The sequence below is a fragment of the Rana temporaria genome, chromosome 11, assembly GCF_905171775.1.
Source record: "Rana temporaria chromosome 11, aRanTem1.1, whole genome shotgun sequence".
Classification (NCBI taxonomy): Eukaryota; Metazoa; Chordata; class Amphibia; order Anura; family Ranidae; genus Rana; species Rana temporaria.
Window position 1 is genome coordinate 115,995,049 of NC_053499.1, and position 12,425 is coordinate 116,007,473.

The 12,425-nt window shown below is 42.6% G+C and overlaps 1 protein-coding gene across 1 annotated transcript in view; it reads left to right on the plus strand.

Annotated features, from left to right (window-relative positions):
- DPP3 (dipeptidyl peptidase 3) overlaps positions 1–11,466 on the plus strand; it is an 80,953-nt gene extending 69,487 nt beyond the window's left edge. The window contains exons 16-18 of the mRNA XM_040328888.1: positions 3,557–3,736; positions 8,272–8,434; positions 11,146–11,466. Of these exons, the coding sequence (XP_040184822.1) occupies positions 3,557–3,736; positions 8,272–8,434; positions 11,146–11,303 (501 nt within the window). The 3' untranslated portion in view covers positions 11,304–11,466. The remainder of the gene's footprint in view (positions 1–3,556; positions 3,737–8,271; positions 8,435–11,145) is intronic.
- Positions 11,467–12,425: the final 959 nt, after the last annotated feature.

Genomic DNA, 12,425 nt, shown 5'->3' on the forward strand with positions numbered 1-12,425 from the left:
CTGATGAGCAAAAAGGTAGTTTTGCTCTGAAGCCTTCTAAAAACCCTGATGAGCTGTCTACAAATGGGTCACTGGAAAATTGAATTTTTTTTAATTAGTTTTGTGATCCAGACAACATGGCCAAGTCCCACGTTCCTTAACCACTTCCTTACTGGGCACTTAAACCCCCTTCCTGCCCAGACCAGCTTTCAGCGCTGTTGCATTGTGAATGACAATTGCGCGGTCATACAACACTGTACCCAAATTATATGTTTATAATTTTTTTTCCCAACAAATAGAGATTTCTTTTGGTGATATTTGATCACCTCTGCGGTTTTTATTTTTTTGCACTATAAACAAAAAAGACAGAAATTAAAAAAAAAAATTTTTTTTTTACTTTTTGTTATAATATCCCATTTTTTAAAAAAAAATATATATATTTTTTTCCTCAGTTTAGGCCGATACGTATTCTTCTACATATTTTTGGTTAAAAAAAAAAATAGCAATAAGCGTTTATTGATTGGTTTGCGCAAAAGTTATAGCGCCTACAAAATAGGGGATAGATTTATGATTTTTTTTTTTCTAGTAATAGCGACGATCTGCGATTTTTGTCAGGCCTGCGATATTGCGGCGGACACTTTTGACACCATTTTGGAACCATTCACATTTACACAGCGAACAGTGCTATAGTAATGCACTGATTACTGTATAAATGTGACTAGCAGGGAAGGGGTTAACACTAGGGGGCGAGGAAGGGGTTAAATGTATTCCCTGGGAGTGATTCTTACTGTGGGGGGAGGGGATTGACTGGGGGAGGTTACCGATTGGTGTCCCTATGTCTCCTCTCTCCCTGACAGGACGTGGAGCTCTGTGTTTACACACAGAGCTCCACGTCACTGCCGATCGCGGGTACCTGCCGGACATCACAGCCGCGCTCATCGGCATCTCAGCGATGCGCCGGGCACAGTTTTTCCCTGCTGCGCGCCCCCAGCGGCGCGCGCGGGGAATGAAAATAAAAGGACGTCCAGGGGCGTCCACCCGGCAGTTGAGAGCCGCGCTGTGGACGTCCTTCTTCTACTTTCACACTGAGGCGTTTTTGTGCTAAATTTTTTTCCTGAAAAGCACCTGTAAACTGCTTCTTCTGTAGTCCCAGTGTAAGAGCCCAAGTGCTTTCACATTGGGACGGTGCGCTTGCAGGACAGGAAAAAAAAGTCCTGCAAGCAGCATCTTTGGGGCATTTTAGGAGCGGTAAATACAGCACTCCCAAAATGCCCCTGCAATTGAAATCAATGGCCAGCGCTTCGGCAGCAGCGCTTTTAACTCTTTATCGGCCGTTAGCGGGAGTTAAAAGCGCCCCACTAGCGGCCGCAAACACTAAGGTAAATCGCCACTAAAACTAGCAGCGCTTTACCGCTAACATGGCCGCCGCTTCAGTGTAAAAGTGGCCCAAAACTTTTCTGTAGACTAAGGCTGGCCATAGACAGTTTGAATCTTGGCCGGTTCAGCAGGAACCAGCAGAGATTTATACAGTGTATGTGCAGGCTGAATGTACCAAGTTGATCGATCAACTTGGGTACAACCAGCCTGCTGGATTATACTTGCAATTATCACTAGCAGCTGCTATATCCGCTTGCAATAATCACTGTCTTCCTCCAACGGGGACGGCTTCCACCGATATTGCAAAGAGCAGGCAAGTATAACTTTTTGTATTTTAAGCAGGACTTTTTTTCCATGGGGAACTTGGGGGAACTCAGTTCCACCACCTCAGGTTCAGACCCTTTGGTGCCTGCTCACCACAATTACTTGTAAACACAGAAGTCTGGTTTCTGTGTTTACAAGTGACAGCTCTGCACTTTGTGTGTAACCAACTGAACTCTGCATTCTGTATGTAATGCAATCCTGGTATTTAATGCCCCTTTAAGACCCTTCTACTGTTTGTGAAATCTGAACGGGGTCGAGGTTGAGTTCCTGCACCTATTTTCTGAGAAAAAAAGCTCTGATTAAGTAAAAGAAAATCTTGCCTTTTACAATAAATTACAATTTGTTTCACCCATTAATCAAACTAACAATGGGCCATTCAAGCACACATGCAAACTTCTTATATACCACAGTATCTGTCAGGGATGACAAACTGTGCACTTCAATATACAGAAAAACACTGACCAATGCAACTATGTTCGCAGTTCCTGCCAGATCACCAGATACATCCGCATATGCTCTGACCCAGAAGTCATTAATGAACATCTTACTAACAGAATTCTGAGTGCAACAGATATGAAGAACAGCGAGCGCATCTGAGTGTAGTGGCTATTAAAAACATTGATTTAAGTAGACAATTGGCAACTTGCACGATACACATGGTGATAACAGGCATGTAAGTGTAAGCACACATATATCAGCCGCTGGGGATGAATCTTCTCACAGCAGGACTCTTGGCTCCTCCGGGAACAAGAAGGGCAGGCTGGGTTCCACAGCGGCTAGGTTCCTGTAGATCAGTGGAAGCCTTGGAGAGCAAAGGACAACCAGAAGTTGGCTGGTGGTGGAACGAACATTGCTCTGGAAGTGACGTCATTTGGTGGGGGCTTGGTTACGTGTTTTAGGGTGTGCCGACTCTTTCTTAAACCAATGGGACCTCAATGATGAGACCGACTCATCCATTTTACCACAAGAAACCTAGCTGCATTGTTTTCATTGTATAAATAGATCTTCAAGATCTATGTTATGACCTTTATTTGAAGTTCAGAAAAAGGTATTGACGGTAAGTACAGAAAAACTGTTTATGCACAATGTAGTGTATACTCCTGGCTCCATGTGCAGGAATTAAATTGTGTTTCCAACCAATGACCATAGAGCAAAGATGCCAGCAATAAAAATACCAACCGAAGGCTGCAGCAGCATTGACGAGAGTGCATTATTGTACAGAATCAGTTAGTTCTTTTTAGATCCTCTTGTCTCCACTAGTCTTTCATGTCTGATTTCAGAAATGAAGCAAAGATAAAATAGAGAGAGGTTGGTGCTCTTATCCTTTTGTAAAGAGGTCCTTGTTTTTCAGTAAAATGTAAGGTATGTTAATTTTTCTGGAAGCCTGGCATGGCTAGATTTAGGGCCCTTTCACATGTACGGACAAACGGTCCGTTTTTTACAAGTGCGTTTACGGACTTGTAATGTATCCCTATGGGATTGCAGACGTTAGCGGATGATGCATCTGCTAACGTCCGCAAAGATCCGCTTTTGCGGACGGAAGAAAACACTATTTTTCTTCCGGCGGAACGGATCGGATGAATACAGACACACGGTCCGTATTCATCCGATTTCCCATAGGGGAGAGCGGAGGAAAGACAGGGCGGTCTCTGCACAGTGTGCGGGGACCGCCCTGTCCGCTGACAGCTCAGCGGGGATTTACGGATGATCCCCGCTGAGCCGACGGACACACACGGGGCGGATCAATACGGATCCGCTCTGTGTGAAAGGGCCCTTAAGGTCATTACTGTACACAATTTAAATCAAGCACCACTGTTGGTAACTGTGTCGGTCAGGAAAATGATATGTGTCACAGCTTGTTGTTTAACTTTTCCAGGCTCACATGCAGGCTCGGTTTGTCATTCTTCGTGTCCTCTTAGAAGCTGGAGAAAATTTTGTCACGCTCACCCAGAAAGTTGGGAGTGATGGACGACCAGATGTACAGGTGACACTGGACAGAAGCAAGATTATGAGTGTGGGCCGACCGGCAATCCAGAAATTTTTGCAGCGTTTGCAGGTGTGTGTGTATATATTATCACAGTATGAAAACGAATAACTGTAAGCGTGCCCAAAACCATAGAGAACATTCCTCTCCATTGAGTTGGAGAAGAGACCAGCCCTGCTGGGAGGCACTGTTTGTCAGGACAGAACACTGGGGTAGATTCAGGTAGATTTGCGCAGTTTTTACGTAGGTGATCATTTAAATTAGGCGCGTTCCCGCGCCGAGCGTAGTGCGCATGCTCCGTCGGGAAAATTTCCCGACGTGCATTGCGGTAAATGACGTCGCAAGGACATCATTTGCTTCAAAGTGAATGTGAATGGCATCCAGCGCCATTCACGATTCACTTACGCAAACAACGTAAATTTCAAATTTCGCGACGCGGGAATGACGGGTATACGTAGCATTGGCTGCCCCTGCTATTAGCAGGGGCAGCCTTATGCAAAAACCGACGTACGCAAATGACGTAAACTGCGTACGCAGGGCCCGCGTAGGGTTGTGAATCGGCGTTAGTATGCAATTTGCATACTATACGCTGACCACAACGGGAACGCCACCTAGCGGCCTGCGTAAGAATGCAGCCTAAGATATGACGGCATAAGGAGCCTTATGCCAGTCATTTCTTAGGCTGCAGTCAGCGTAACGAGGTTCCTGAATCAGGAGCATTCGTAACGCCGGCGCAGGTAAGCAATTGCGCTGCGTAACTATGGTTACGCAGACGCAATTGCTCTTTGAATCTACCCCACTGAAGACTAGGGCAGATTTCTAACCTCTTGAACAGTTGTTTCCAAGTCCGCAATTAACAAGTGAGTTCAGGGAAATTCCGTGGATATCTTATTTAATTTCCGTTAACAGCAAAACTATCTTGTGTCTGCTGTTCTTACAATAAATATTTTGTTTCACTGGTGTGACCCAGCATCTGAAGACTCGCTTTGGGAGCAAGGCGGGTTGGGCTAATGCACCAGGAGCTACCTCACTGTGGCACTGTTGCACACCGCGACTGGTTTTATCCTGGTAAGATTGAAGGCTTATGCCCTGTACACACAACGGTTTCCTGATATGCCAAAAGCCGACGTTTTTCGGGACGTGATTCCTCTCAAGCCTGCCTTTGCATACACACGTTCAATCAAAAAAAACGCTTGACCAAAGCGCGGTGACGTCCAACATGTACAACGGCACTATAAAGGGCACCACCCTTTGGGCTGCTTTTGCTGACACACAGTCTACTCCTGTAAAAGCTGTTTGAGTCACCTGCAGATTACTCAGGTTTACAAGGGTTTGTTTCTTACCTGACTTATGCAGTATGCATTACCCTTCATATAGTACAAGGATCTGCAAACTATGGCCCTCCAGTTGTTCAGGAACTACAATTCCCATCATGGCTAGTCGTGTGTGAATGTAAGAGTTTTACGATGCCTCATGGGACGTGTAGTTCCGCCAACAGCTGGAGGGCCGTAGTTTGAAGATCCCTGATATAGAAGATCAGCCTGCTGTTTCACATTCAAGGTGTTTTAGAGCTCCTACAAATTCAAAGATCTTTTTGCTTTATTTTATATTCAAGCCATTCCTCTGTGAGAACTGGAAACAACCTGTAGAATCCTGGGGCCCTTAGAATGTTTTAGAGTTTTGCTAAGTGGTCATTGCACAATGTAGACGTTCCAGTGAGCCACCTTAACCACTTCATCCCCGGAAAAAAATTTTTTGTTATTCGGCACTGCGTCGCTTTAACTGACAATTGCGCGGTCATGCGGCGTGGCTCCGAAAAAAAAAAATGATGTCCTTTTTTTTCCACAAATAGAGCTTTCTTTTGGTGGTATTTAATCACCTCTGCGATTTTTATTTTTTGCGCTATAAACAAAAATAGAGCGACAATTTTGAAAAAAATTCAGTATATTTAACTTTTTGCTGTAATAAATAGCCCCAAAAAATCTATAAAAAAAAAAAAAATTCCCTTAGTTTAGGCCGATACGTATTCTTCTACATATTTTTGGTAAAAATAATCGCAATAAGCGTTTGGTTTACGCAAAAGTTATAGCATCTACAAAATAGGGGATAGTATGTGTATGTATACATATATATGTGTGTGTGTGTGTGTGTGTGTGTGTGTGTATGTATGTGTGTATATATATATATATATATATATATATATATATATATGTATGTGTGTGTGTGTGTGTGTGTGTGTGTGTGTGTATATATATATATATATATATATATATATATATATATATATATATATATATATAAAAATTAGTCTTGTCATAAATGATGTAAGAAAATGACCGGACCCCAGTGCAGCTGCCAACTTCTGGAGAAAAGTAGACAAAATGGCTACAAAGAGCTACAACCTGGCGTCCTGGATGGCACTCTGAGTGACGTGCACTAATTCCAAAAACCGGAAGCGGAGGTCAGGGCCGGAAGCAAAGAGTACCCAGGTGATGGCCGGATCGCAGGCTCGTTGTTGCGGTGGCGACCGTGACTCGACCTTGGCAGCAATGCTGGCAGCACTCGTATGTCTGTCTATTTCCCAAAGACAACTTCTGAATATGACGCAGAGAACATGCACTCAACTTCTTTGGTAGACCATGGCGAGGCCTGTTCTGAGTGGAACCTGTCCTGTTAAACTGCTGTATGGTATTGCCCACCATGCTGCAGCTCAGTTTCAGGGTCTTGGCAATCTTTATGTAGAGCAACAATTCTTTTTTCAGATCCTCAGAGAGTTCTTTGCCATGAGGTGTCATGTTGAACTTCCAGTGACCAGTATGTGAGAGTGATGACACCAAATTTAACACACCTAAGACCTTGTAACACTAATGAGTCACATGACACCGGGGAGGGAAAATGGCTAATTGGGCCCAATTTGGACATTTTCACTTAGGAGTGTACTCGCTTTTGTTGCCAGGGGTATTTAAACATAAATGGCTGTGTGTTGAGCCATTTATAGTGGGACAGCAAATTTACAATGTTATATAAGCTACACTCACTACTTTACATTGTAGCAAAGTGTAATTTCTTCAGTGATGTCACATGAAAAGATATAATAAAATATTTACAAAAATGTGAGGGCTGTACTCACTTTTGTGAGATACTGTATCAGTAGTTCAGTTCCCCTTTATAATATTCGATATACACAACAAAGAGTAGCCATTTGTAAACATGTTTGCACCAAATCTATCTTTTTTTCTATTATAGACAGAACTAAACTAGACATGCATAATTTGAAAACACTTTAAATCAGAGGTAGGCAACAATCCTGTAAGCTAATTGGTTTCTATACAAAGCTTCACTAGATTTATTTTGCACTCTCAAATTTTAGTAAATCAACCCCAAAATCTGCATTTGAGCATTTTATATGTTCATAAGGAGCATGTTGGCATCAATCTAATGTATAAGCAGCAAAGATGCAGGCATTGAGGGCTGTTGAGGCAATTTGTAAACACACTGGGGTTGATTTACTACAGGCAAAAAAGGCTGTTGACTTTTCAAGGGAGGCTGCCTTTTGCCAGGGAGTTTTCCATAGAGCTTACTTAAAGCGGGGTTCCGGGCATCATTTTTTTTATTTTTTTTGCAAGCTAAAATTAATCACATTAAATAGTCCCTAAAACATATTAATAGCTCCCCAATCGTTCCAGAAATCATTGCAAACACTTGCCTTATATCCTCCAGCTCATGTTGTGGCCGTATCCATCATATGTGTGGGCATGTGAAGCCCAGTTCCTTTTACTTCCTGGTTTTCAGGGAGAGGTGCATGCTGGGCGATTTTTAGGCATAGCAATGTCCAGAGACTCCTGGGAAATGAGTGTCATCATTTCCCAGGAGGTAATGGTGTCTTAGGACAGGAAGTTGAACCACCTAGGACCAGGTACTACGCAGATTACAAAATCCGCCTAGTAACAGCCAGATAGACGTGAGTAAAAAAAATGTAAAACATTTTTTTTAGGGTGGAACTCCGCTTTAATGTGGTGAAATTTAACTATGCAAAGAATACTCAATCATGTGCAAGGAAAATAAAAAAAAACTGCGTTTTTCCTTGTACATGATTTGGATGATGACGGTCAGCAAAACTTAACCTTATTAACTTGCCAGGTGCAACCTCCCTTGCAAAGTGAACAGTCTATTTCTCTTTAGTAAACTCTGCTGTCTCTAAAATGGAGCAACAGAGGAGCTGATACAATTGATGATAACCTTCTTCTGAAAGAGCTCACATATTCAAGATCATCATACTTTTTTATCTCACATGAACTTCTATATAAATGTTGGTCACATTTTGTTGCCTTTTTACCCACATTATAATTATGTTGGCTTCAAAAACCTTGTCTAGCTGGCAGATGTCGTGTCTCTTATGCCACCTCAGAACTGCCACAACTGCCTTGCTTATGGGTATTTCCCTGGTGACACAGTAATACATATTCTGGTATACTGGTATCCGCGTTACCACAATGGTTGTTTTCTTTAATATTTTTTTTAAATAAAAAAAGGCACATAAATAAAATGGGTTATAGTTTACATCTATATTAATGTCTATTATTCCACATTACCTCTGATTTTCATAGGTATATAAATCGACAGCCGACGTAGACCGGGCACGTGAGATGTATGATGGATACTCCAAAGTTACAGACTCCAAACCCTATGAGTTTCTTACACTGCGAGACATTGTAATCTTAAGAAAAGAGGAGCGCAAATCATTTGTACAGATAAACACACGGTTGACAGGTGAGTAATGCTAGGGCTGTAAACTCCTGGACACAATAGAAATGCCTGCAGGCTTATTAAATAGAATAAAGTGCAGTCAGCCATTGCAATCAGCTAGATATCAAATAACCATTGTGAGATAAAAATTGTTATTAATTCTCATAGGGGGTGATTTACGAAAGGCAAATCCACTTTCCACTACAAGTGAAAACTACACTTGGAAGTGCAGTCGCTGTAGTTCTGAGGGGGACATGCAAGGAAAATAAAAAACAGCATTTTTAGCTTGCATATGATTGGATGATAAAATCAGCAGAGCTTCCCCCTCATTTCAGATCTACCCGTCAGATTTACAGTGACTGAAATTTCAAGTGCACTTTTTACTTGCACAAAGTGGATTTGCCCTTCGTAAATAACCCCTATTGTCTTGTTATCTGCACCACAGTAAGAGCTTCCCACCAGAGTTCCAGGCTTCAGCACCTGCTTCAACAACCGGTTTCTGCCAAAAACTGAGATGTCAGTATTGAGCGGATTCACCTTTAACCACTTCAGCTCCGGAAAGAATTTACCCCCTACCTGATCGGGCCCATTTTTTGCGATGCGGGACTGTGTCGCTTTAACTGACTATTGCGTGGTCGTGCGACGTTGTACCCAAACAAAATTGATGTCCTTTTTTTTTTGCCCGCAAATAGAACTTTATTTTGGTGGTATTTGATCATATCTGCGGTTTTTATTTTTTGAGCTATAAACAAAAAAAGAGCGACAATTTAAAAAAAAAGAAACACTATTTTTCTACTTTCTGCTATAATACATATCCCAATAAAATATATATATAAAAAAAAAAAGGAATTCATCAATTTAGGCCAATATGAATTCTGCTGCATATTTTTGGTCTCTTTCCCATGCGTGCGCCCGCAGTACCACATGTACAGGTACGTCGGTTTGCGCAGCCGAGCCGCAGTATATTTGCAGAAGGTGGTCGGCAAGTGGTTAAATGTCTACCGCTTTTAGAATATTCTGATAGCGGTAGAGACTGATGTAAGTGTTAGCACTGGTTTATATGCGCCCCCTGCTGCTTGATAAGCTCTTAAGGTTAAGATCAATGCACCTGACACCGAGTCCTCTGTGGGTAATGTTATATTTTTGGCTAAATGGACCACTGCTACAACAACTACAGGTGGTGTGTCCAAAGTTGTAGAATCTGCCTCAGCCAGTGGATAGAATTTGTTCCGTCGATTTAGAGAAAATCTTCCTCCTCTATTAGTTCTTTGAGGAGAAAAAAGGAGTGATGCTTTTTCAAAAAGGGGAAAGTATCCTCTGGTCTTCTTGGGGGACTATTCAGTCTCCTCCCAACCACTGGTATGTTTTACTGCCTGAACATAAAGCTGCACCAGGGAGAAAAAAAAAGCAATTTTAACTTATTTTTTTAATAACAATAATGGCATACTTGCCTGCTCTCTGCAAATGTTTTGCACAGGGCAGCCCCGGTCATCCTCTTTTGGGTCCCTCGCTGGCGCTCCTGGCTCCAGCCACACTAAGGCGAGCCACACTAAGGGAGTTTTTTACTAAAGGCAAATCCACTTTGCACTATAAGTGCACTTGAAATTGCACTGAAAGTTCACTTGGAAGTGCAGTCGCTGTAGATCTGAGGGGGACATGCAAGGAAAATAAACGGCATTTTAGCTTGCACATGATTGGATAATAAAATCAGCAGAGCTTCCCTCATTTCAGATCTACCCGTCAGATTTACAGCGACTTGTCAGTTTATTTTTCTATGTTTGAGTGTATTGCCTAACGTTTATGACCAGGTTGTCTGGAGTGTTTTTTTTGTTTTTTTTTTTGTATGTTTTTCTGTTTGTTGGTTTGTCTTAAACCTAATAAAAATATAAAAAAAAAAAAAAAGATTTACAGCGACTGCACTTCCAAGTGCACTTTGCACTTGTAGTGCAAAGTGGATTTGCCTTTAGTAAATAACTCTCTTAGGCCCCTTAAACACTGGGGCGGGAGCCGCGGTGGCTGTATAGCGCCGCTAAAAATAGCGGAGTTATACCGTCGGATTTGCCGCGGGATTCGGCCGCTAGCAGTGTGGTATTAACCCCCGCTAGCGGCCGATAAAGGGTTAATGCAGAGGCGCATTGCGGGCGGTATTGCCGCGGTTTCCCATTGTTTTAAATGGGAAGGAGCGGTATACATACCGCTCCTCTCACCGCTCCAAAGATGCTGTTTGCAGGAGATTTTTTTTTCTCCTGCCAGCGCATCGCCTCAGTGTGAAAGCCCTCCGGCTTTCACATTGAGGTTGCTGGGCAGTAGTTTTTCAGGCGGTATAGCAGTGCTATTTTTAGCGCTGTACCACCTGAACAACTCCTCAGTGTGAAAGGGGTCTTAGTGTGGCTCACCCCTGCCCTCACCTCATGGTCTGTATTTGACAGCAGACGCCATGTCCAGTAAGGAGAGAGAGCGGAAAGAGACACTGCTCTTGGGCACAGCGCTGGATCAAGATCAGGCACTGATACGTATTTAGGGTGGCTGGGGAGCTGGACAAGGACGTTTTTTTTTACATTTAGTGCATAAAAAGCATTAAGGTAAAAAAAAACTTCTAACGGTTCCTAGTTGTTTTTGTTTTACTTCCTTTTATACTTTTATAAAGCAGTATGTGACTCCCTGTGTTTCTCAGTGCACTCTAAGAAAATAATTTTATTGTCGGTACAAAAATGCTTTTTTATTTTTTTCTACAGGGGCAGCTGTAGAAGCCCTGCGGTATGACAGCAGTCCTTCCGGTCTGATCCAGTCTGTTATAGAGCGATTCCCTGATGATGAAGAGGAGCTGGAGTCCTTAATGCTAGCAATGAGCTGTGCAGATGCCCATTTCTGGGGGAAGGAGTGCAGTAGATGATTACTGTGGCTTCTAGATCACATTCTGCAGGGCTTTGTCATGGATGGATTAGGCAGTACTCTGCAGGTGTTCAGCTTGGATTGGGTGTAATTGGCAATATGGCAGATCAATGCAGGGAATGGGTTTGTGAATACTCATTTTAATGATTATGGGGGAAAAAAAATTCAGGATTTTAATTACTAAAAGTTCCTTAACCACTTAAGCCCCGGACCAATATGCAGCCTAAAGACCCAAGGGGTTTTTACAGTTCGGGACTGCGTCGCTTTAACAGACAATTGCGCGGTCGTGCGACGTGGCTCCCAAACAAAATTGGCGTCCTTTTTTCCCCACAAATAGAGCTTTCTTTTGGTGGTATTTGATCACATCTGCGGTTTTTAGTTTTTGCGCTATAAACAAAAATAGAGCAACAATTTTGAAAAAAAAGCAATATTTTTTACTTTTTGCTGTAATAAATATCCCCCAAAAACATATATAAAAACATTTTTTTTCCTCAGTTTAGGCCGATACGTATTCTTCTACCTATTTTTAGTAAAAAAAATCGCAATAAGCGTTTATCGATTGGTTTGCGCAAAATTTATAGTGTTTACAAAATAGGGGATAGTTTTATTGCATTTTTATTTTTTTTTATTTTTTTACTACTAATGGCGGCGATCAGCAATTTTTTTCGTGACTGCGACATTATGGCGGACACTTCGGACAATTTTGACACATTTTTGGGACCATTGTCATTTTCACAGCAAAAAATGCATTTAAATTGCATTCTTTATTGTGAAAATGACAGTTGCAGTTTGGGAGTTAACCACAGGCGGCGCTGTAGGAGTTAGGGATCACTGTGTATGTGTTTACAACTGTTTGGGGGTGTGGCTGTAGGAATGACGTCATCGATCGTGTCTTCCCTATAAAGGGAATGACGCGATCGATGCGCCGCCATAGTGAAGGACGGGGAAGCCGTGTTTACACACGGCTCTCCTCGTTCTTCAGCTCCGGGGAGCGATCGCGACGGAGCGGCTATAAACAAATAGCCGCGCCGTGGTCCCGGATCGCTCCCCGAGCGGACCCGACCTCCGCATGTAGCGGGGGGGGTCCCGATCGGACCCCCCACCCGCTAATAGGGGAGGACGT